The sequence below is a fragment of the Cucurbita moschata genome, unplaced genomic scaffold (genome assembly GCF_002738365.1).
Source record: "Cucurbita moschata cultivar Rifu unplaced genomic scaffold, Cmos_1.0 Cmo_Scf00010, whole genome shotgun sequence".
Lineage (NCBI taxonomy): Eukaryota > Viridiplantae > Streptophyta > Magnoliopsida > Cucurbitales > Cucurbitaceae > Cucurbita > Cucurbita moschata.
This window is the reverse complement of record NW_019268526.1, coordinates 1,633,249-1,655,477: the sequence shown is the minus strand read 5'-3', so window position 1 is coordinate 1,655,477 and position 22,229 is coordinate 1,633,249. Positions and strand designations below refer to the sequence as shown.

Sequence of the window (22,229 nt, the reverse complement as noted above, 5' to 3'; positions counted from 1 at the left end):
AAAATAAAAAAAAAAAAAAAAAAAAGAATAATAGAGAAAATAAATAAATGAAAAAAAAAAAGGTGAAAGGAGATTAAGCAAAACCACCATGTTTTTCCCCCTTACACGCAAGCATCCCAATACTTTTTTTTTTTTTTTCCTTTTTTCTTTTCTTTTAAAGATTTTTATTTAAAAAACAAACATGTATTGTAATTTTTCTAAATGCATTTTATTTTATATGCTCGCTAGAACGCTAGAAGATTAATCATGTAAAAACTTAAAAATTTTAATTACAAATTATTTATATAGTTTAACAATTTTAATTACAAATTATTTATTAGTTTTTTGCTTTTGGTCAAAATAAAAAAACAATACAATTTAATGGCTAATTTGTGGAACCTTGGTTATGACAAATATTAACAAGGAATAATAATTATTATTTTTAATACCAAAAAAAAAACTGACTGGTTTGGGTAGGGGCCGCGCGAACGCAGGCCCCCGCTGCCACAAATAATGACGTAGGCTCTGCCACTTTGGACAGACCTTAGGCGAGCACCCCTCCGAAGTGCAATGGAGGTCACTAACCTAGGCCATGGGCCTTCATGATCGCCCAAAGACCCCGTCCAGGTAAGTATGTATAAATGGGCCAGTTGCTTACCTTTTATATCCATTCGTCCATTTCTTCTTCTCGCTTCTTCCGATGTGGGACTGGTATTCCACTTTTTGTTCTTTTTCTTGAAAATGCCTTTTTTCCTCTCTTACTTTCGGCAAATATATAAATTTCGTTCGGATTTTTAAACAAAACAAAACTCTACCATTCAATTGGTAGAGGGATTCCGTGACTTAAATGTACAACTTCAATTATAAAATTATTAATTATCCTTATTTATATTTAAATATTATTAGTTGTTATAATACAAAACAGTAACGTTTCACCCCTATTGTCTTCTTTGAGTTTTAAATTTTAAGTTTCCCCTCAAGGCTTTAAAACGTGTCTACTAGGCTAGGAAAGGTTTCTACACCTTTATAAATGGTGTTTTGTTCTCCTCCCCAATCAACGTGGGACATCACAAATGATATCAGAGCCAGACACAGGGCAGTGTGCCAGCCTTCTCACTGTTCTCCAAAGAGGGGTAGACACGAGGCGATGTGCCAATAAGAACGCTGGGCCCCGAAGGGGGTGAATTTGGTGGTAGTCCCACATCGATTGGAAGAAGGAAAGGGTGCCAACGAGAACAAAGGGAGGTGAATTGTGATGTCTCAAATTGGTTGGGGAGGAGGACGCCTTCCCTTAGACGCGTTTTAAAACCTTGAAGGAAGATCGAAGTGTTTTAAAACCTTTTAAAACCTTGAAGGAAGCTCGAAAGTAAAAGCGTTAGACTTGTTTTATTTTTCATTTATTTTTTAAAAAGAGAAACATATTAGAAAATAAGTAGTTTAGATAATGATAAAAAGAATAATAAAAAACAAATTAATAAGCTTTTAAAATTATTATTTTGCTTCTTTTATAATCACTAAAAAAAAAGAACAACAATCCCGTGAGGACCCCAATTGGTAGAAAATAGCCCACAACCCCTAAAAGTTAAAATGTTGGAGGGTAAAAATTATTATGGTAGAGAAGTAGGGGACCGACGTGATTAACAGATTTTAACTCGTATTGGCTAGGGGCCGCGCGAACGCAGGCCCCCACTACCACAAATTATGACGTAGGCTCTGCCACATTGGACAGACCTTAGGCGAGCACCCCTCCGAAGTGCAATGGAGGTCACTAACCTAGGCCATGGGTCTTCATGATCGCCCAAAAACCCCGTCCAGGTAAGTATGTTGTAACGTAACCAGTGGCTCGGTTTTTATATCCGTCCGTCCGTTTCTCCTCTTCATTTCTTTCGATGTGGGACTGATAAATTTCCCACAATTCCATTGAGACCTTCGCAAAATATTATATAATTTCGTTGGGATTTTTAAACCAAAACAAAAGATTAATTGTTCTTAAATATCCAACTTCAATTAAAAAATTTATATACTTATTAAGTATCGATTCTGCTCTATGGTAGTTTTTTATATATTTATATTTCTACGTTTGTATTTAAATATTATTTGATAATAATTTAGTTTTTTTTAATAATTGAGAACATATTTGTTTTATTTATCAATTGAATTTTTAACCAAATTTTAACCATAAAAATGTTTTTTTTGTTCAATATTTTTTGAAATTATTATTTTTGTCGTTCATGACTTAATACAAAATTTCATCGAATGGTATCTAATAGGGCTATTACACTTATAAAGTTGTTATTAGACAATTAAGGGGCTATCTGACCCCTATTCATAATCGATCACCGAAATTTTTGAGTTCTAAAATTTGAGAATTCGAATTAAGTTTGTTTGAACCATGAAAATCATATTACTTTATTTGTAGTGCAAAATAAAAAAAGCATAAACAGAGTATCGACAGTGACTAAATAAATATTGTTCGTTTTGGCCCGTTACATTTCGTTGTCAGTTTCATGATTTTTAATACGCGTCTATTAAGAAGAGATTTTCACACCTTCTGGAGGCTCATATCAACTCGAATAGGCTCTTTTTAAGAAGATAATTCAAAAAATAAATTTACATACAATTATGCATATATTTTTAAATTTTGATCAAAACTCTTCTTCCATTTATATTAAAAAAACTATTAAAAAATCACATTGTTACCACTAACTTCCTCAAATATAGTAACATTTCAAAATTTATAATTTCATGTTAAGAAAAATTATACGAATAACCGAAAAACTAAGTTACAAGTAGTTTATACCACAAATTTAAACTAGGCCTGAATAGGGGCCGCGCGAACGCAGGCCCCCACTGCCACAAATTATGACGTAGGTTCTGTCTCATTGGACAGACCTTAGGCGAGCACCCCTCCAAAGTGCAATGGAGGTCACTAACCTAGGCCATGAGCCTCCATGATCGCCCAAACACCCCGTCCAGGTAAGTATGTTATTATGTGGCCCATTGCTTTCATTTTATACTCATTCGCCCATTTCTTCTTCAGAATTCTGTCGATGTGGGACAAACAAACTTTGAAACTAATCCTTTTTTCTATACAACACATTTTCCTTGGAATTTTAAAGCAACTCTCTCAATACACACTTCATTGAAAAAGAAAACTATATAAATTCCAATTTTATTATTTTTTAACTTTCTAATTTTTTAATAAGGTGTGGAGACTTTACAATTTAACGATCCATTTCTACCATCTTTAAATGTTGGGTGTGGGGACTTAATCACCGAGTTATATTCATATTGGAGATACCCGACCCAGTTTCTACCTCCTTGTGGGGGTAAGTAAGATATGAGGACTTAATCACGAGATACTATTTGATGACTCGATTGATTTCTAGTGTATAAATTGTGGGGACATCATAGCGAGATACCATATAATGTCCTCCAAGGCAACCATCAACGAAAAAGACAAAGACTTAGGTCATAGCTACACTCAATGACCCAAGTGGGTCCGAAAAAGAGAAGCAAACCCAGCCAAAGTCGAGGCCATACCTAGTCCATAAGGTTTGAGGATTAGCTCGATTTAGTCCTAAAATCCCATATAAATACATCATTGTGACTTAGTCAACTAGAACATAACTCAATTGATTAAGATATATATTTTCCACTAAAATATACGAGATTTGAATGTTGACCTTAATGTTAGCGAAATCAAGACCAAAATAGTATTAAAAATAGTATATTAAAGTACATCGAAACATACACCAAATGTATACATCAAAACATTACTAAAGCTTTATATTCATACATATATATATATATATATCTAAGTCTGTGACCATATTATATACTATATATATTATACATATACTATGAAACACATGATATTTCTGATTATTTATTTATAAGCTAAGGTAGTGGTAAAAGAGTCCATATTGGTGATGGATTCTTTTGCCTCTTAGTTGGGGATGAGCTTGAAAGGAGGCTTCACAAAAGATGGAGATGGATCATATCTTCCATAGTCTTTGGTGTTTACCCTCAAAAGCCTTTCATGGACGTCCTCCATTTCATCTCGTGTCGTCCTCTTTCGACCCTGATGATCAAGTTCAAAGTTTTATCGAAGTTAGTTAGGGTTTGGGTCATCTCATAAACATAGGGTTTTTGAAATTTAAGCTTATAAACACGGCTTCTACGATACGAGTATATACAAATTGGGTTGGAGAAATTTTTTGGATCAACCCAAAATTTCGAGTTGGTTGACTTGATAGACCATAAAAACTCGAATAGAGCTCACAATCGAACCCAACTCAACTCGTTGGGTTGGGTTGACCTAACCAAAATAATGTCAATTCGTGAAATTACTCGAATTTTTTCAGTTTTCCAAAAATCCAATCAAACCCAAATCGAAAAAGAAGAAATCTAACCAAATCCAACCTTCAGTTTAAGTTGGTCATGTTCTCGAGTCATATGAACACCCTTACCTACTACCAAGTTTCATTTTTATTATCCACCTTATATCAATGTTTTCATAAAACCACGTTCGATCTTAAAATCTAAAAAGATATAGTTTTTGTCTTTAAATTTTGATTAAAAATTTAGATGTGTTTCTACCCCAATCTAAAACAACAAAAATATTGACAAAAAGAGGCCTGTTGAACGTTAGGGTTTCTATAATCGAGCGAGAGACTTACTACTCAGACTTCAAACCTACCCGTTTCAAAACATCCATTTTTCAAGTCATACCGTTAATCTAACTTACACCTACACGGTATAATTTTGGTTATTCATAACAAAATAGACCAAATTATCACAAATAAGTTTCATACAACTTTCAACCATCTACACGAACACAACTATTTCATTACGAGTCACTCAAGTGGGATACCCAAACAATTAAACTTTGGATTTAATATAAATACAAACCTCATGCACAACACCATTAACAACCTCATGAACCAGCTTAGAAGGTCGACCTGCACAAGGAAAAAAAAAAAAAACGAAAAAGTGCTTATAAAGAAATTACTTTTACTTTTTACATTTAAAAATCAGTAATTTTTTTATAAAAAGAACAGACCTTATTTCTCTCCTTAATTTACACGAATAACATATACTACGCATGCAAATAAGATTCTCTTTAGCTGTCGGAAACAACATGTTTGAATAAAATTTTGAAAAATAGATAAAAATAATATGGATCGTGAAGTAGCTTTTAAAAATGGTCGATACACTTTCGATTAACACCTCGAGTTGGTTTGGATTTAGAAAGTGTATAACGTGACATATTTGAGAGCGATTTTGATAAATAATTGAAATTAGTCTTGCCATATTCAAAATGTAACCGTCCAAGTCTACTACTAGTAAATATTGTCTGTTTTTGCCCGTTATGTATCGTCATTAGCTTCATAGTTTTAAAACGTTACTAGGGAGAGATTTTCACACTCTTATAAGAAATGTTTTGTTCCCCTTTCCAACTAATGTGGGATCTCACAATCCACTCATATTGGCGTACCGCGCAGTGTCTAGCTCTGATATCATTTGTAACAGCTCAACCGTACCGCTAGTAGATAAGAGTGTGGAAACCTCTCAATAGGAGATGTGTTTTCAAACTGTGAGGCTAATGTTAATACATAACGAGTTAAAACAGACAATATCTACTAGCCGTGGATTTTGACTGTAAACACAAAATCCCTTTTGAAACATGTACGATTTAGAAATCTTTGAAAATAAACGAAAACGTTGAAAACCCACATGCAGTGTAAATGGTGGATAAAAACAGGGTCAAGTTCACAATGAAACACGTACGACTTAGAAACCTTCAACACTTTCAAAATAAATGAAAACATCGAAAACCCACCTGCAATACAGATGGTGGATAAAAACGAGGTCGAGTTCAAAACGAAACATGTACAATTACAAAATCTCTGACACTTTCAAATAAGCAAAAGCATCGAAAAACCCACCTGCAATGCAAATAGTGGAGAAAAACGAGGTCAAGAGGAGGAAGAAGAAGACGACGACGAAGCCGAGCTTATACTTGAAAAACATGATTCCCAAGTATGATAGAAACAACCTTAATGATGGTCTTTCTTCTTGTTCTTGTTTTTCCAAAGAGCATAGAACCAAATGATGCTTCCTCTTATGTATGACTTATAGATAAGCTAAATTTTGGTTATTAATTATAAATTATTATTATTATTATTTATTTAATAAATTACTTTAATGCTTTTTTAATTTAAAATTTAAATGAAAAAGGGAGAAAGAGACCACTTTTCTTTTGTTGGGGCACTAAGTCTAAACAAGCTTTAGTGGATTTTTATGATATATAATTGGGATTAGCGTCCACGTGAAATTACCTAATTACCCTTCAATTTTCTTTTTTTGAAAAAAATATTTAAAATTTATGGATTGGACTAAATTAATGTGAATTTTTTTTCAATGAAAATAGTAATTTAAAAAAATTAAAAATTAAGTAATTAAATAGGAGATTTTAAAAATGTTTTTTTAAGGATAAATTATAGTGAATTTAAACCAAATTAAAAGAAAAAAAAGTTTTTAAAACTATTTTTTATAAAAACTTGAATTTTGAAAAAAAAAAACTCACGACCCATTTGATAAATATTTATTTATTTACCAAAGTAGGTAATAAAATAAAATAAACTATAAGTAGAAATAATAATTATAAATTTAATTTTCAAATTCACTTTTACCCAAATTTCAAATTTACTTTGTGGTATTTAACCAAAACAGTTATATAACAAAAAAAAAAGTAAAAAAAGAATTAATGACTGTTTTACTTTGTGGTAAAAAAAAATTGGCAAAACCCCCTTGGGATTTGGAAATATTCTTTGACATATTGAAGGAAGAAACAAAGAAATAAAAAATAATGAGATATTGGATGTGTAATTAAAAGGGAATATAAGGACTGAAATGGAAAAGTTTTGGGTCTTTTTTGCAATTTCCCATAAGTGGATTACATAATTAAATAAGCAAGTGCCTTAAAAAGGAGGGGAGGAGTTAGGTTGGGGTATAAAGTAAGTTTACGTGGAAATAATAGGGCCATTATTATAAATCCTTAAAAGACAAGGACTACACACCAAATACCACTAAAAATGACCCACATAATTGCATCAATGGAGAATAAAGAGACTCTTAGATTTTACCACTAAAATAATACCTATCTTCCCATATTTACCTTTAAGTATTGCTTTTAATCTTTCGAGTGAAGAATTTGATTGTGGGATTCCATGTCGGTTGAAGAGGGGAATGAAATGTTTTTTATAACCGTGTAAAGAATGTGATTGTGACATCTCACGTCGATTGAAGAGGGGAACGAAACGTTTTTTATAACAGTATAAAGAATTTGATTGTGAGATCCCATGTCGGTTGAAGAGGGGAACAAAACGTTTTTTATAACAGTATAAAGAATCTGATTGTGAGATTTCACATCGGTTGAAGAGGGAAACAAAACATTTTTTTTATAACAGTGCAAAAAATCTGATTGTGAGATCCCACGTCGGTTGAAGGAGGGGAATGAAACATTTTTTTATAACAGTGCAAAGAATGTGATTGTGAGATCCTGCGTCCGCTAAAAAGGGGAATGAAACATTTTTTATAACTGTGCAACGAATCCTGATTGTGAGATCCCACGTCGGTTGAAGATGGGAACGAAACATTTTTTTTATAACAGTGCAAAGAATTTGATTCTGAGATCCCACGTCGGTTGAACAGGGGAACAGAACATTTTATACAACAGTGTAAAAAATCTGATTGTGAGATCTCACATCGGTTGAAGAGGGGAACGAAACGTTTTTTATAACAGTGCAAAGAATCTGATTGTGAGATCCCAGTTGAAAATGGGAACCGAACATTTTTTTTATAACAATGCAAAGAATCTGATTGTGAGATTCCACGTCGGTTGAGTATGAGAACGAAGCATTTTTTATAGCAGTGTGAAAACCTCTCCCTAGTAGATGCGTTTTAAAAATCGTGAGTCTGACGTCAATACGTAACGGACCAAAGTAGACAATATTTACTACCGTTGGGCTTTGAATATTATATTGATAACCTAAAAAATTGGATCAACTCAACCCAATCCGTATAGTTTGGGTTAGATTATGAACTTATTTTGATTGAGTTTGGTTTATATGAGTAAAAATTTTATGTATTGAGTTGGTTAATGAGCTCGTTGAGTTTGACTGAACTAACATAATTTATTTTTAATTTTCAATTTATATTTTTGTTTTATAAATATTTTATTATTATTTATTTTTCAACCCCTTAAAAAAAAATATATATATATATATATATATATATAATTATTTGTAAGGTATTTTTTTCAAATGATTGAGTTGCGAATCTTAATTAAAATTTTGGAAATAAATAAATATATATTTTACTGTGACGCTTAAGTAAATGAGGGGTATACGAATGAACCGAGACCACATCGAAACAAGAGCGATTCTGAGAATAGGATAACTAAGAAATGCTTAAATATCAATACAAGCAATGTACACTTTCCATTTCAGTGACTTGATCGTAAGAACTCCAAAGCTCAGTGTTGGTCGGTGACTATGAAGAATACCAGGGCCACCAGATGTCGAATTCAACTTTCGAATCCTAGGCATGAGTCGTTATATTTACAAAAAGTTACCCGAACACTCAATTTCTTAAGATTTGCATGAAGTGACAATGGTTCGAAAACTAATTTAATAAATAAATAAAAAATGAATAAATATGTTACCGTTAATTAGCTGGCAAATTACGTCACCACATTAAAATTTAAAAAATAAGCTTATTTAGGAAGATAAATAATAAAATTTATGGTAAGAGGTTTAATTTAGTGTATATTTCTTTCTTACCCCTCTTGGAATCCAATAATTGGGTCTCTTTGTGGGGTTCTTTTAGTAATTTAGGCAATATTCTCTTGAATATTATCTAAAATTAGTATTACTTGGTTACAGATGAAAAATATTTGAAGATTAATATTTATTGTGTTGTTTTACCCAAATGTATTGATATTTTGTTACCCTAAGTTTTTAATATAGGTATGGTACATAAATTTAGTCCTAAGTTTAGCAAATATTCTTTTTGTTACTGTCCAAATCAAATATTCAAATTCAATAATGTCACTATAAATACCTTACTTTTAATAGATTTTAATATAATCTCTCACACGCTGGTCACAACTATATTCTTGCAGTGGTGGGATAACAATCGTGCCACATTTGTTTTAATCCAACAAATAAGTCAGTTGTATGGAAGTTTGAGTCTCGGGTCATGTTTTAGAGAAATGTTTTAGAAAACGTGAGTGGAGAAATCTATTGAAAGTAATTTTAAAGAAAGTAATATTATAAACTAGAAGCGAATAAGCAACAACGAGTTTGATAACATATAACCGCGTAGGAAGAATTGACCACTAGTAATATATCTTTATAGTACATTTTGGGGCATTTTAGTTCTAGTGGTGAGTGTAGACATGATTTTGGTGACTGATCATATATCCCGTGTTGATACAACAATAATAGTAAAAGTCTATTAACATAAAAGCAAGTAAAAGAAGTTTAGAATGGGCATGCGACCTTGGACAAGCATGACTGTGACATCCGATATGCAGGCACATGCAATACGCCCATACAAAACTGTTGGCATTTCACCTGGAAATGACCATTAGGTTCCATAGTTGCTACTCATTGTAGTTGACCACCACACTGATCACTAACAATGATCAATTGGTCATAGTGTTTTCTTAGGTAATTTTTTTTTTCCATGTTTTTGTACATAGAACAAATCAAACCGCGCTTAGGTATAAAAATACTTTTGAGAAAATGTAACCAAAACATATAATTTTTTAAAAATTTATACCATTTTTATATTTTTAAAAAATACATTTATGAAATATACTATTTTACAGGTAGCCGAAGTAAACGGACGCTCAGAGTAGAATGATCTAATCGCGCTCGGATTGATTTAATAAAAGAAAATTTAAAATAAAAAAGAAAAAGAAAATAGGGTTTACTAATTGAATTGCGACTTTGATACCAAACAATAAATAAATAAATAATAATAATAATAAAATTATTATTATTATTATTATTTGTATTTATTTATGAACTGAGATTTGACAAATTAAAAGATTGATTTGATCGATCAGTTTAATCGTGCAAAATGGAGCGAAGAATCTTTGTTTAAATGAAAAACGAGTAGAGAGTATAAAAAGATTTCTTGTTATATAAATCATGCAGAATGGAGCGAAGAATCTCTATTTAAATGATGAAGAACAAGTAGAGAATATAAAAACTATGGATTTAATAAATAAATATTTTGCCTATTATTTTCTTTTATTTTTTTATTATTATGATGATTATTATTATTATTATTTTGCAAATGAGCCTAATAGATATTATCCACTTTAGTTCATTATGTATCGTCGTTGACCTCATGATTTTGTTCCCCTCTCCAACTATTGTAGGATCTCACAATCACTCCTCTTGGGACCAGCCAACCCTCCAACCCTCCTCTCTCCAACTATTGTAGAATCTCACAATCGCTCCAGTTAGTGTCCTATCTCACACGTGTCTATGATACTATTTGTAACAACCAAATTCACCGCTAGCAGATATTGTCTGCATTGGCCTATTACATATCGTTATCGATCTCATGGTTTTAAAACGCGTTTGCTAGAAAAAAGTTTCCACACCCTTATAAGGTTTCGTTTTCCTCTCCAATCGATGTAAAATCTCACCAAATGTCAAAACATGAAGTTTATTGTTACTTAAAGATTATATCTAAAATTTTGAGACTATAATGGTGAGAATAAAGAATGAAATTGTTAGATAAACACGACTCTCCGCAATAGTATGATTCTGTCCACCTCACTCCAATGGAGATAGTATTCTTTGATTATAAACCATCATTCCCTAAATTAGCCAACGTGGGACCTTCCTCCAACAGAAATAACCCCCATCTCCGGGCTTTGTAGCTTGAATCTTAGTTTTAAGTTCGACCCCTATAATTTTGGATTAACAAAAGTTTCAATTTGATCCTTATGATTTCAAAGATTTCACTAACAACTTTCTCCGAGTACCCTAAGTTACTTTTTTAATATTATTTTTATAACCAAGGACGGAACTTTTCTCCCTACCCATAGGACATTTGCACTTGCCCGAAGACTCAGATCCGAAAATCATCGAGTTTTTGGTATTAAGCTAAACCTCTCACCTCTAAGCCGGTATGACCAAGAGACCCCAAGCCAATGTAAACAAGGCCGCCACTAATCGATAACAATGTCTTAAGGCTTAGAATAGAACTCAAACATAATCCCGAAATACGCGACTAAAGTGAAACTTTTAAAACTAAAGGGACCAAATCGAAATATTTAGAAGTTACTCGAGAAATCGAAATATTTCATCTCCTTCAATAAATAAATAAACAATGATTCCGAACCCCAACTCACTCTCCTATAACTTATTTACAAGAACAAGAGCAGATTGTAAGCTAGAAATTACAAAGCAGGAAAAAAAAAATGAAGAAATTCTCAAGAACAGCATACAAAAAATGAAGAACATTCATTGAATTCAAATATATAGAATCAAAAAGAACATCATCAGATCAGAGAAGACTGACAGAGTTTCCATGGAAGTGTGAGCTCATGAAGTTGAAGAAGCAACAGCAATTGCTTTACCATTTTCATGCCTCAGGCTGTTTTCTCTGCTGTAAGCTGACTTTGCACCCTGAAAAGTTAGCAATACATGGGTTAATCAACGTGCACGTAATAACGAAACCGAGTCGGTCTCAAATGGAAGACTTTCTTATGGCTTGTTCTTACTTGGAATACCGCTCCTAACTTCTTCAGGGCTCTGGCTCGTAGCTTCAGTACGTCTTTCGACACGCTGGGGTCTCTAATAACCTGATACAGAAAAGAGAGTTCTGGTGAATCGACATGACTCCAAAGTTTATGTCATGTCATGTTAAGGCGTAAACAAGGACGGACTACTCGTTTTCTTATAAAACGAACTGGGAGTTCATTTACGTCGTGTTTATTTTCGTGGCTATCTTGCTCATCTCTTCCTTTTTTCAGGGAGGGGGGTGTTGAGATGAGGACGGGAACTAGTTTCTACTTTCAATAAAATGTGAGAATACTAAGGTCGATGATTTTCCAATCTACATAAGAGCTCGGGTGACTGGTGAACGATGATTTCCTAGTTAAGACGAGAATAGAAACTAGTTTCTACTTTCTATATATGTTTTCCAATCTACGTAAGAGCTCAGGTGATCGGTAAACGACAGTTTCCTAGTTAAGACGAGAACGGGAACTAGTTTCTACTTTCTATATATGTGAGGATATTTTCCAATCTATGTAAGTGCTCGGGTGATCGGTAAACGATGATTTCCTAGTTCTTGTTTAATCCTGACTTTAACAGTCCTGGCCTGGGCAATGGTAGTTTATCTTAAGAGAAAGTATGATATTGTGACTTACTACAGAGCAGACACGTGACAGAGTAGATTCGATGTCGACCACATTAATCTGCCAAAGTGAGTTGAGAACAGCATCTTTCTTCTCTTCAATGGCTTTTGCCAGGTTCTCGTCTCGGTTATCTCCTTCGTTCAGCCGCTTCAACTCTTCCTGTAATTGAATCAAAGAAACAGCACCTAAACAAAAGTGCAATGGTTAGGATCGAAATCGAATGTTCGAAAGCTTTATAAACAAGAGAGAAGATTACCTGAAGCTGCCATCACTTGTGATTTTATTTGGTGTCCTTTATCTCGAACCCACTCGGCTAAAAACGGAACTTTCATATAACGTCTGTCCCTCCCAAGTTCCTTCGCAGCTTTCCTTGTGTATATGTATCCAATGGTGTGCAGCATGGTCTCACCAAAAGCTGATTGCAAATAGCTTGTGGGTAATTTGTAGCTTAAAACGCTAGCAGATATTGTCTTCTTTCGGCTTTCCCTTCTGAGCTTCCCTCAAAGTTATAAAATGCGTATGCTAGGGAGATGTTTTCTTACTTTTATAAGAAATGTTCCATTCCCCTCTCCAACCGATGTGGGATCTCAAAATCCATCCCTCTTGGGGCCCAGCGTCCTCGCTAACACACCGTCTTGGTGTCTGGCTCTGATACCATTTGTAACAGCCTAAGCCCACAGCTAGCAAATATTGTTCTCTTTGGGTTTTCCCTTCTAGGCTTTCCCTCAAGGTTTTAAAACGCGTCTACTAGGGAGATGTTTCCACACCTTTATAAGAAACATTTCGTTCCCCTCTCCAACCGATGTGGGATCTCACAATCCACCCCTCTTGGGGCCCAGCGTCCACGCTAACACACCGTTTTGGTGTTTGGCTCTGATACCATTTATAACAGCCTAAGCCCACGGCTAGCAGATATTGTTTTCTTTAGGCTTCCCCTCAAGGTTTTAAAACGCGTCTACTAGAGAGAGGTTTCCACTCTCTTATAAGAAATGTTTCGTTCCACTCTCCAACCGACGTGGGATCTCACAAAAAGGAATATAATGAATTTGTTCCCCAAGCATTATAGACCTTGCCTGAACTAGAACGTTTTTATAGAGAAACATATATAATGGTTATACATACCAGCGTTGGAGAGTCGTCGTGCTTCTGAACTTGCCCATGTCACAAACTCATCAACCCGACCATCAACATATGGTTGCAGGCGGTCTTTCAAAATGTTTGCAAGCTTTTCTTCCCTTTCCTTTTGAAATATCTACACTTTTTACGAGTATGAGTAAATTCCATGGCAAGAGTCGGCTTTTATATCTGCATCATTGAAGGAAAAGAAGCATACCTTAAGCTTTTCCTGAATTTTTTGCTTGCGTATCTCGGGGTCTTGTGAATCTTCCTCAATCTCGAAAGTCGATAGAACAGCCAAAGCAAGCTGACCAACATACTCTTCAAAGAACTCACTTCCGAACAGCATACCGAACACAGCTGCAGGGTCTACCATGGTGTCCCTAAAAAAACACGGGGAAAAAGATCAGAGCCGCTAGCATCACTTGCGACGAATAAAACTTAAAGACTAGAATTGTTTCTTCTGTAAGTAATTAACAATACACGGTTGCATATTTAAGTCATCTGCAAAGGATTCTACCCATCACTCAGTAGATATTACGTCACAAGACAACCCTTGAGACTTATCCATCACAAGGGCTTAGACAACGACACGTGTCTTTGGGGGCCTGGTCAACAAAAAGCAACATTGCTATGAACGCTTGGCTGCCACAAGCTAGTTATCCTGTGGTAACTTTTCTAACACCTCTAGCGTCAAATTCCGAAGGTCTAAAGGATCGATAGTTCATCACTTAAGCTTTTAGGTTTATCCGTAGTTTAATATGGTATTAGAGCCGAATGCCTTGTATTCAAATCTTTGAAATTTTATTTTCTCATCTCAATTTATGTCGATAGTCACTAAGTCCCGTTCTAGTTTTCAAACCTATAGTTAAGGGAGCATGTTAACCTATTAGTTTAAACTTTCTATCTTAGTTAAAGAAACATACTGTTGTACTCCTGCCTTCCCATACTTGTCGTACGCTTCACGCTTCTCGGGATCGCCCAATACCTGATAAGCCTCTCCCAGTACCTTCACAAGGACAAAAACAAGCAATTGCATAACGAATCGCATATCCGGCTTGCTGTTTGGCAATAAAACTAACAGACTAAACAGGGTTAGGAACTTCAGTTCACCTGAAAATTTTCCGCGGCTTTCGGATCTCCTTGATTTTTATCTGGATGAACTAGCCTTGCCTGAAAAATAGACATCAAGATTATGAAATGTCCCACTCCCAACACTAACAAAGTTCCCACCCTAAGGTACCCGTGCCAAGACTCGGGATGTCGTCAAGGCTCTCAAAGACTAGCCGGGTGGACCAAGAATGATGCAAAGAATGAACCATTACAGAAAAATAAACCATCAACAAAGCTTCTTATCCAGATCATAATATGAAATGCAGCTAAGAATCTAAGACTAAGAGGCAACTTAACAGAACAATGAAAGTCTAATGAAATTCATTGATCATCATCATAGCCATGGATAAATCACCTTAACGTAGTATGCCTTCTTAATTTCTGCAGAGGAGGCATCGAATTTGACACCCAATACATCATAATAACCAGTCTCCTTCACCATATCTTTTGAATCTCTATGCCTTTCAACGAAATAGACCAAATTAGTCACATGGGTGAAGAATAAACAATCTATATAAGATCTGAAATGGGAAAGAAAGATCAAACCTAACCAAATAGAAATAAATGAAGAACAATCATTAATAATTATGATCATAATCAACAAGAACAAGGGCATCCAAGACATCAGAACGAAATCAAACGAAAAAGGGAAATAGAGGCCACTTACGAGGTATTGATGGAATCCGATCCGGCGACCTGAAATTGAGAAACAAATGATAGAGATGAGGAAAAAGAGAAAAGGGTTTGAAGGAGGAGATGTGAAGTAGCGGAAAAACACGGCGGCGATTCGGATTACAGCGACGGAGGAAGAATCGGAGAAGATGCCCTGCCAACGAAGCTACGGATGGGGACGGTGGGAAAGTGGGAAATCGGCTGAAACGCGTCGGAATCCTCTTAAACGGGGAATAATTTGGAGTAAAACTTGCTTAATTGAGATGAATTGATGGGTTTTTTACGTGGTTCCTAGGAATTCGTTGGCTTTCCGACACGATTTTTGTCTCGGTGAGTATGTTCCGACGTGTCGTTCATCCTCGAGTTTCCTCCTTCCTCCAAGTGTCGTCTCGTGAAAATTTCTCACCGTTCAATTCATTCATTACCAAATTTAATAATTTGTTTATATATTATAAATAATTTATTAATTACTTTGAAATATGTTCAGACTAAAAAAATATATTTATTTACGATACAATAATATATATACATAAATTAATAAATTAATAACTTGAATAATTTGTTTATATATTTACTATTTTAGTAGGCTATTAATTTATTAAGTTGATCTGAATGAATAACTGAATTTATCGTTAATTTTAAAAAATATATTTATTTACTATACAACTATATAAACATATATTTATCACATTTATATTTAATTTCATAATTTTTTTTATAAATTATTCTTTAACCACTAATAAAAATATTTTTTAATTATTTGAGAGGAATTTTAAATAAATATTAAAATTGAGCTATAAATTTTAATTAAATATTTAATATGTAAATAAATATTTTATAAATATTTTCTGTCGTGCATATCATCTGCTAGTTGCATTTAGTTACTTTGTTATTGGTTAGTAGATGACTAGAATTCACTCTGTTGTTACCGTCTCTCTGGTTTAATCATTTGACAGAAGGCTTTCTATAGCCTCTGATGTATTCTCAAAAGAGAATTACCTTTTTCTCTTAAACTTTTAGAGCTGGTTGAGGCTACGAGGAAGGTTTCGTTCCCTTCTCCGATCGATGTGGGATCTCACAATCTATCCTTTAAGGGCCTAGCGTCCTCGCTGGTACACCGAGGAAGACTTTGTTCCCTTCTCTAATCGATGTGGGATCTCACAATCTACCCCTTAAGGGCCTAGCGTCCTCGCTGGCACACCACACGGGACCTTGCTCTAATACCATTTGTAATAGCACAAGCCCACTAATATTAGATATTGTCTGCTTTGGTCTATTGTATATTGTTGTTAGCTTCACAGTTTTAAAACGCGTCTACTAGGGAGAGGTTTTCACACTCTTATAAGGAATGTATCATTCCCTTCTCCAACCGATGTGAGACCTCACAATCCACCCTTCTTGAAGGCCTAGTGTACCACATGGAACCTGGCTCTGATACCATTTGTAATAGTCCAAGCCCACTAATAGCAGATATTGTTCGCTTTTGCCCGTTACAAATTGTCGTCAGCCTCACGATTCTAAAACGCGTCTACTAGGGAGAAGTTTCCACACCCTTATAAGGAATGCTTCATTCTCTCCTCCAACCGAAGTAGGATCTCACAATCCATCCCCTTGAGGGCCTAGCATCCTCACGGGCATACCGCACAAAACTTAGCTCTAATACCATTTGTAACAGCCCAAGCCCACTAGTTATTGCCCGCTTTTGCCCGTTATACACCACCGTCAGCCTCATGATTTTAAGACGAGTCTACTAAGGAGAGGTTTCCACACTCTTCTAAGGAACTATTTATTTCCCTCTCTAATCGATGTGGGATCTAACAGACCTTCTTGACGAAGTAGAGCGAAAGAAACTGAGAAGGTTTTTTTTAGAACTATTCCATTTGAAACTGACAAATCTGCTATGTAGAAATTTGATATGGCGATACCAATCAAAGTGAGCATTGTTTGCTCTAATGTCTTGAGCTTCTTGGTTAGTGATTGTGGGAGCTATGGTTGGGAAGTGGCATCATAATTAAGGCAAACCTTATGGATTGATGGGGCAATCCATGAATAATTGATTACTGTCAACTGTTCGCTCTAAAGCCTTTGCTCTTGTTTGAGAATGTAACGGCCCAAGCCCATTGCTAACAGATATTATTTTCTTTAGGCTTTTCCTTACGGGCTTTCCTTCAGGATTTTAAAACGCTCTACTAGGGAAAGGTTTTCACACCCTTGTAAAGTATGTTTTGTTCTCCTCTCCAACCGATGTGGGATCTCACAATCCACCCTCTTCGGAGTCCAACGTCCTCGCTGGCACTCATTCCTTCTTCAATTGGTGTGGGACTCCCTAACCCACCCCCCCTTTAGCACTCAGCCTTCTCGCTGACACATCACTCAGTGTCTGGCTCTAATACCATTTACAAAAATCCAAGCTCACCGTTAGCAAATATTATTCTCTTTGAGCTTTTCCTTCCAGACTTCCCCTCAAGGTTTTAAAACGCGTCTACTAGGGAGAGGTTTCCACATCTTTATAAAAAAATGATTCGTTTTCCTCTCCAACCAATGTGGGATCTCACAATCCACCCCCCTTCCAAGCCCAGTATCGTTACTGGCACACCGTCTCGTGTCCACCCCCCTTTCGGACTCAACCTCCTCGCTAGCACATCGCTCGGTGTCTGGCTCTGATACCACTTGAACAGTCCAAGCCCACTGCAAACAAATATAGTTCTCTTCGAGTTTTTCCTTCCGGGTTTTACTTCAAGTTTTTTAGAACGCGTTTAATAGATAGAGGTTTTCACACCCTTATAAAGAATATTCCGTTCTCTTCTCCAACCGATGTGAGATCTCACAGAAAATTACAAGAACACTATTGAACCTAGTGACTGACGACTTTATGCAACTATTTACAACCATGTCATTTCCTTTCTAGCTTATACTTCATGGTACTTTGCAGACACTCCGTTGATTCCATGCTAGATTGTGATTCAAAGTTTACTATTGAATCTAGTGCTTGATTACTTTATGCAACTAGTTCATCTTTCTCATATGCACATGCTCGAACCTCCAAAACACCACTGAATCTAGTGGCTGATTGCTTTCGCTCGTAGCACGCGCTTCAGTTGACCATGATCTGTGGATCTATTCCTTATGATCTTGTATCTATACATCTAGAATCCAACTTTTCTTTATTCTAAGAGGAATTTACTTCAAGATCTCTAGTTGCCATTGAAAGCATAACTTGTAGGACAAGTATTGAATCTTTCCTATTCTTGCAGGCTACTTTGATGCAGACATAAGGGCACTGCTACCCTCAGATGCTCACATGACAAGCCATGGATTATGGACAAAGGTTTCTTTACAGCCCAAAGTTTTGGTTTTGGAGATTCCCCCTCAAAACCATTGCACTACAGAGCATATGTTCTTTTAAAATCTTTACAAAAGACTTGTTTATCACTATCTCTACAAAGAGTGACCCACTTACTTGTGTCTTGTAGGTTCATGTACTAAAAGCATCATTTTTAAAGGTAACCCCATGACTAGTTTTTGTTTCCGAAAAGGTTTCGAACACTGTCGTGAGTTGCGAAAATTGAGGTCGTATGACTTACTCTATGTATAGTCGAGGTCTACTGCTAGTAGATATTGTCTGGTTTAGCTCGTTATGTGTCATTGTCAGTCTCACGGTTTTAAAACGTGTCTACTAGGAAGAGGTTTCCACGTCCTTAGAAGGAAACATGTCTACTAGAGAGAGGTTTCCACGCCCTTATAAGGAATGCTTCGTTTTTTCTCTCTAACTGATGTGGATTCTCACAATCCACCCCCTTGGGGACCTAGCATTCTCGCTGGCACACCACCTGGTGTCTGGCTCTGATATCATTTGTAACAACTCAAATCTACTGCTAGTAGATATTGTCTACTTTGTCCCGTTACGTATTGTCGTCAGCCTCTAAATGTGTCTATTAGTGAGAGGTTTCTACACCCTTATAAGATATGTTTCGTTCCCCTTTCCAACCAATGTGGGATCTCACAATCCACCCTCTTTGAGGACCCAGCGTCCTCACTAGCACACCACCTAGTGTCCGATTCTTAATACCATTTGTAATAGCAAATTCATCCTCCTTGGGGACCTAGAATCCTCGTTGGCACACCGCCTAGTGTCTGGCTCTAATACCATTTGTAACAACTCAAATCCACCACTAGCAGATATTGTCTACTTTTGCCCATTACGTATCGTCGTCAGTCTCTAAACGGATCTGTTAGGGAGAGGTTTCCACACCCTTATAAGATATGTTTTGTTCCTCTTTCCAACCAATGTGGGATCTCACAATCCACCCTCCTTGGGGACCCAGCGTTCTCACTGGCACACCACCTAGTGTCTAACTCTTATACCATTTGTAATAGCAAGTCCATCCTCCTTGGGTGCCCAACGTTCTCACTGTCACACAGCCTGATGTTTGGCTTTGATACTATTTGTAACAGCCCAAATCCACCGCTAGTAGATAGCGTCTACTTTTGTCCATTACGTATCGCCATCAGCCTCTAAACACGTCTATTAAGGAGAGATTTTCACACCCCTAAAAGAACCGTTTCGTTCTCCTCTCCAACTGAAGTGGGATCTCACTCTCTACCTATCTCGATTTGATTAGCATAATGATATGGTTCATAGATTCACAAATGCTCGAATTGTTCGAAATCATTTCAGATTAGACTAGTAAAATAAGCCTAACGATTAAACTAATCAACTTTTTTTTTTCTTCTTTCGTTAACTTTATGAAATCTTACTTTTAATACAAAGGCTGAGAAAAGAAAACTCCTTCAACTTCTAAGCAACACCATCAGTAATGCCCATATGACTTCATTTGTCCCATTAAAATATCTCAAATGACAAGATTGTTGGTCCCAATACACATGATGAAGCCATTAAGAAGAGAGCATGGCCAACCACATGCCTCTCACCATTGTTGAACCATATTCTGATACCCAAAACCGATGAAGTTGGTAGCAGACCAAGCTTTTGTTCCTCCAAAATGGGTATCACATCAAAAGGGAAAGCTAAAAAATGGGTAAACAAAGAAGGTTTGGTTTTGGATTTGGCATGCTCTATGCTTACTCTTTTATGTTATGGGCAAACTGTTTGAAATTTGTTGCTTTATTTTTTTTGAAAGTGGACCTGAGATTAGAAACCACCATGCCTAACTTGCTGTACATCTCACCAATGGATATCAATCAACTTCCCCCTTTTTAACTTCATTAGCTTCAGTCAAAATCCAAATTGAGAACCCTTTTGTTTGTATTGATTTTGAAGAGTAAAGGCTGTAAAGTGATACTTCATTGGAATTTGGATCTAATTTTGTAATTCTAGAAGCTTCATCGTTTTACGATAGAGTGTTGTGAGATCCCACCTCGGTTGTAGAGGGAAACAAAGCATTCATTGTAAAGGTGTGGAAACCTCTCCCTTGTAGACGCGTTTTAAAATCGTAAGGTTGACGGTGATACATAAGGGGTCAACCCAAAATTTTGGGTTTGTGATGCTACAGGTCTACGCGTGTTGTATTAGAAAAATCTTTTGGACCAACTCAAAATTTTGGATTTGGATTAATGACTTGAGCAACCTGAATAAAATTCCTGTAGCCTTGAGCAACTCCAGGCTAGGTTTTGAGGTTCTTGATGACGTTTGCAAGCTAAGAGAGTCTTTCTTTATATGATTTGAAACTTTCTCCTCGACGATGATATCGAAAAGTCGTTAAATTCTTAGATAATCGGCATTAACTCAACTCAATCCAAGCCAACCCTCTGTTTTCAGGTTGGTTTTGGTTGAGTTGTTTGGTTGTTTTTTTTTTAATTATTTAAAACATCATTTTTATCCATGATATAGGTTACATTAATAACTAATATCGAATATTACAATTCACAATGCATACTAACATAATTATACACGTTAAATATTTTAATTTTTTTGAAAATTAGGGTTGGGTTGGATGTAACCCTATTTTCGGGTTGGTCAGGTTGATCCGACAAAAAAAAAAATATCAACATGGATACCGAACCGAACTTTTCATTTTTCAAAAACTCAGCCCAACCAATACAAAATTTTTTTTTAACCTAACCCAACGTTTATGATTTGGGTTGCTTGTCTAATTTCTCTCGACTCTAATATTTTTGAGAAATTTTTCCAATTTTCTAATTCATAAATTTTTTTTTTTTTTTTGGTATTTTTAAATGGCCACATGAAATATATTATGAAATAAGAAAAATTGATATTATATGTGAAGGGATATTATCCAAGTGGCTAAATTATATTGAATGTTTTTATGTAATTATCTAAAACTTTAATTTTAAAATTATTTAAAAATATTTTAAGTAAAAATATTTAAAATTATTTAATATTTTCCAAGACATTATAATTATTTCTAAAAAAATATCATTATTTTTTATTTTGTTAAAATATTAAATTTAATAAATATATTTTAATATTAATTTCTACCTTAGTTTGAAGTTAATTTTGATAAAAAAAAATGGTTAGTTAATAATATTTATTGAATAAATATATTCACAGGTTATTATGAATTTTTTTACGATATAATTAAAATGTTGATTCACTCCTTATGTCGATGTTGATCCCGAAAATATGTAAAAATATCAATGAAAATGTCGACGTACAAAAAAGAATTTTATTATACTCTTTTTCATATTGGTTCATATGCTGTCAAAATGTTCATTATAGTCCCTGTACTTTCAACGTTTTTCATTTTGGTATTTCTATATTATTTTTAGGGACTAAATAATTAATTTTTTTAAAGTATAGGGACCAAAATGATAATTTTGAAAGTATAGGGACTAAAAAGAAAATATTTAAACTTTTTTTAAAAAATCACTCTCCTTTTACTAGTATTTATTTTTTAAATACTATTTTGGCTAT

At 35.0% G+C, this 22,229-nt stretch overlaps 2 protein-coding genes and 3 non-coding genes across 5 annotated transcripts; all 5 read right to left on the bottom strand.

Annotated features, from left to right (window-relative positions):
• Positions 1-452: 452 nt before the first annotated feature.
• Positions 453-614, bottom strand: LOC111449128. Its single transcript, XR_002711526.1, has one exon. It is a non-coding gene; the product is annotated as a U1 spliceosomal RNA (small nuclear RNA).
• Positions 615-1,640: 1,026 nt separating this feature from the next.
• Positions 1,641-1,802, bottom strand: LOC111449139. Its single transcript, XR_002711536.1, has one exon. It is a non-coding gene; the product is annotated as a U1 spliceosomal RNA (small nuclear RNA).
• A 999-nt stretch (positions 1,803-2,801) lies between these two features.
• LOC111449158 lies at positions 2,802-2,963 on the bottom strand. The gene has a single exon (XR_002711554.1). It is a non-coding gene; the product is annotated as a U1 spliceosomal RNA (small nuclear RNA).
• Positions 2,964-3,924: 961 nt separating this feature from the next.
• On the bottom strand, positions 3,925-6,132 carry LOC111448692 (protein CASPARIAN STRIP INTEGRITY FACTOR 1-like). The gene is made up of 3 exons (XM_023088381.1): positions 5,931-6,132; positions 4,894-4,943; positions 3,925-4,063 (listed from the first exon to the last, which is right to left on the bottom strand). Exons 1-3 carry the CDS (start codon positions 6,013-6,015, stop codon positions 3,929-3,931), a joined length of 270 nt encoding a protein of 89 aa, XP_022944149.1. The 5' UTR covers positions 6,016-6,132; the 3' UTR covers positions 3,925-3,928.
• A 5,226-nt stretch (positions 6,133-11,358) lies between these two features.
• LOC111448691 (chaperone protein dnaJ 10) lies at positions 11,359-15,739 on the bottom strand. Its single transcript, XM_023088380.1, has 11 exons — positions 15,459-15,739; positions 15,330-15,358; positions 15,018-15,123; positions 14,663-14,722; positions 14,476-14,558; positions 13,767-13,932; positions 13,556-13,685; positions 12,690-12,848; positions 12,446-12,618; positions 11,795-11,875; positions 11,359-11,699 (listed from the first exon to the last, which is right to left on the bottom strand). Exons 3-11 carry the CDS (start codon positions 15,102-15,104, stop codon positions 11,616-11,618), a joined length of 1,023 nt encoding a protein of 340 aa, XP_022944148.1. The 5' UTR covers positions 15,105-15,123; positions 15,330-15,358; positions 15,459-15,739; the 3' UTR covers positions 11,359-11,615.
• Positions 15,740-22,229: the final 6,490 nt, after the last annotated feature.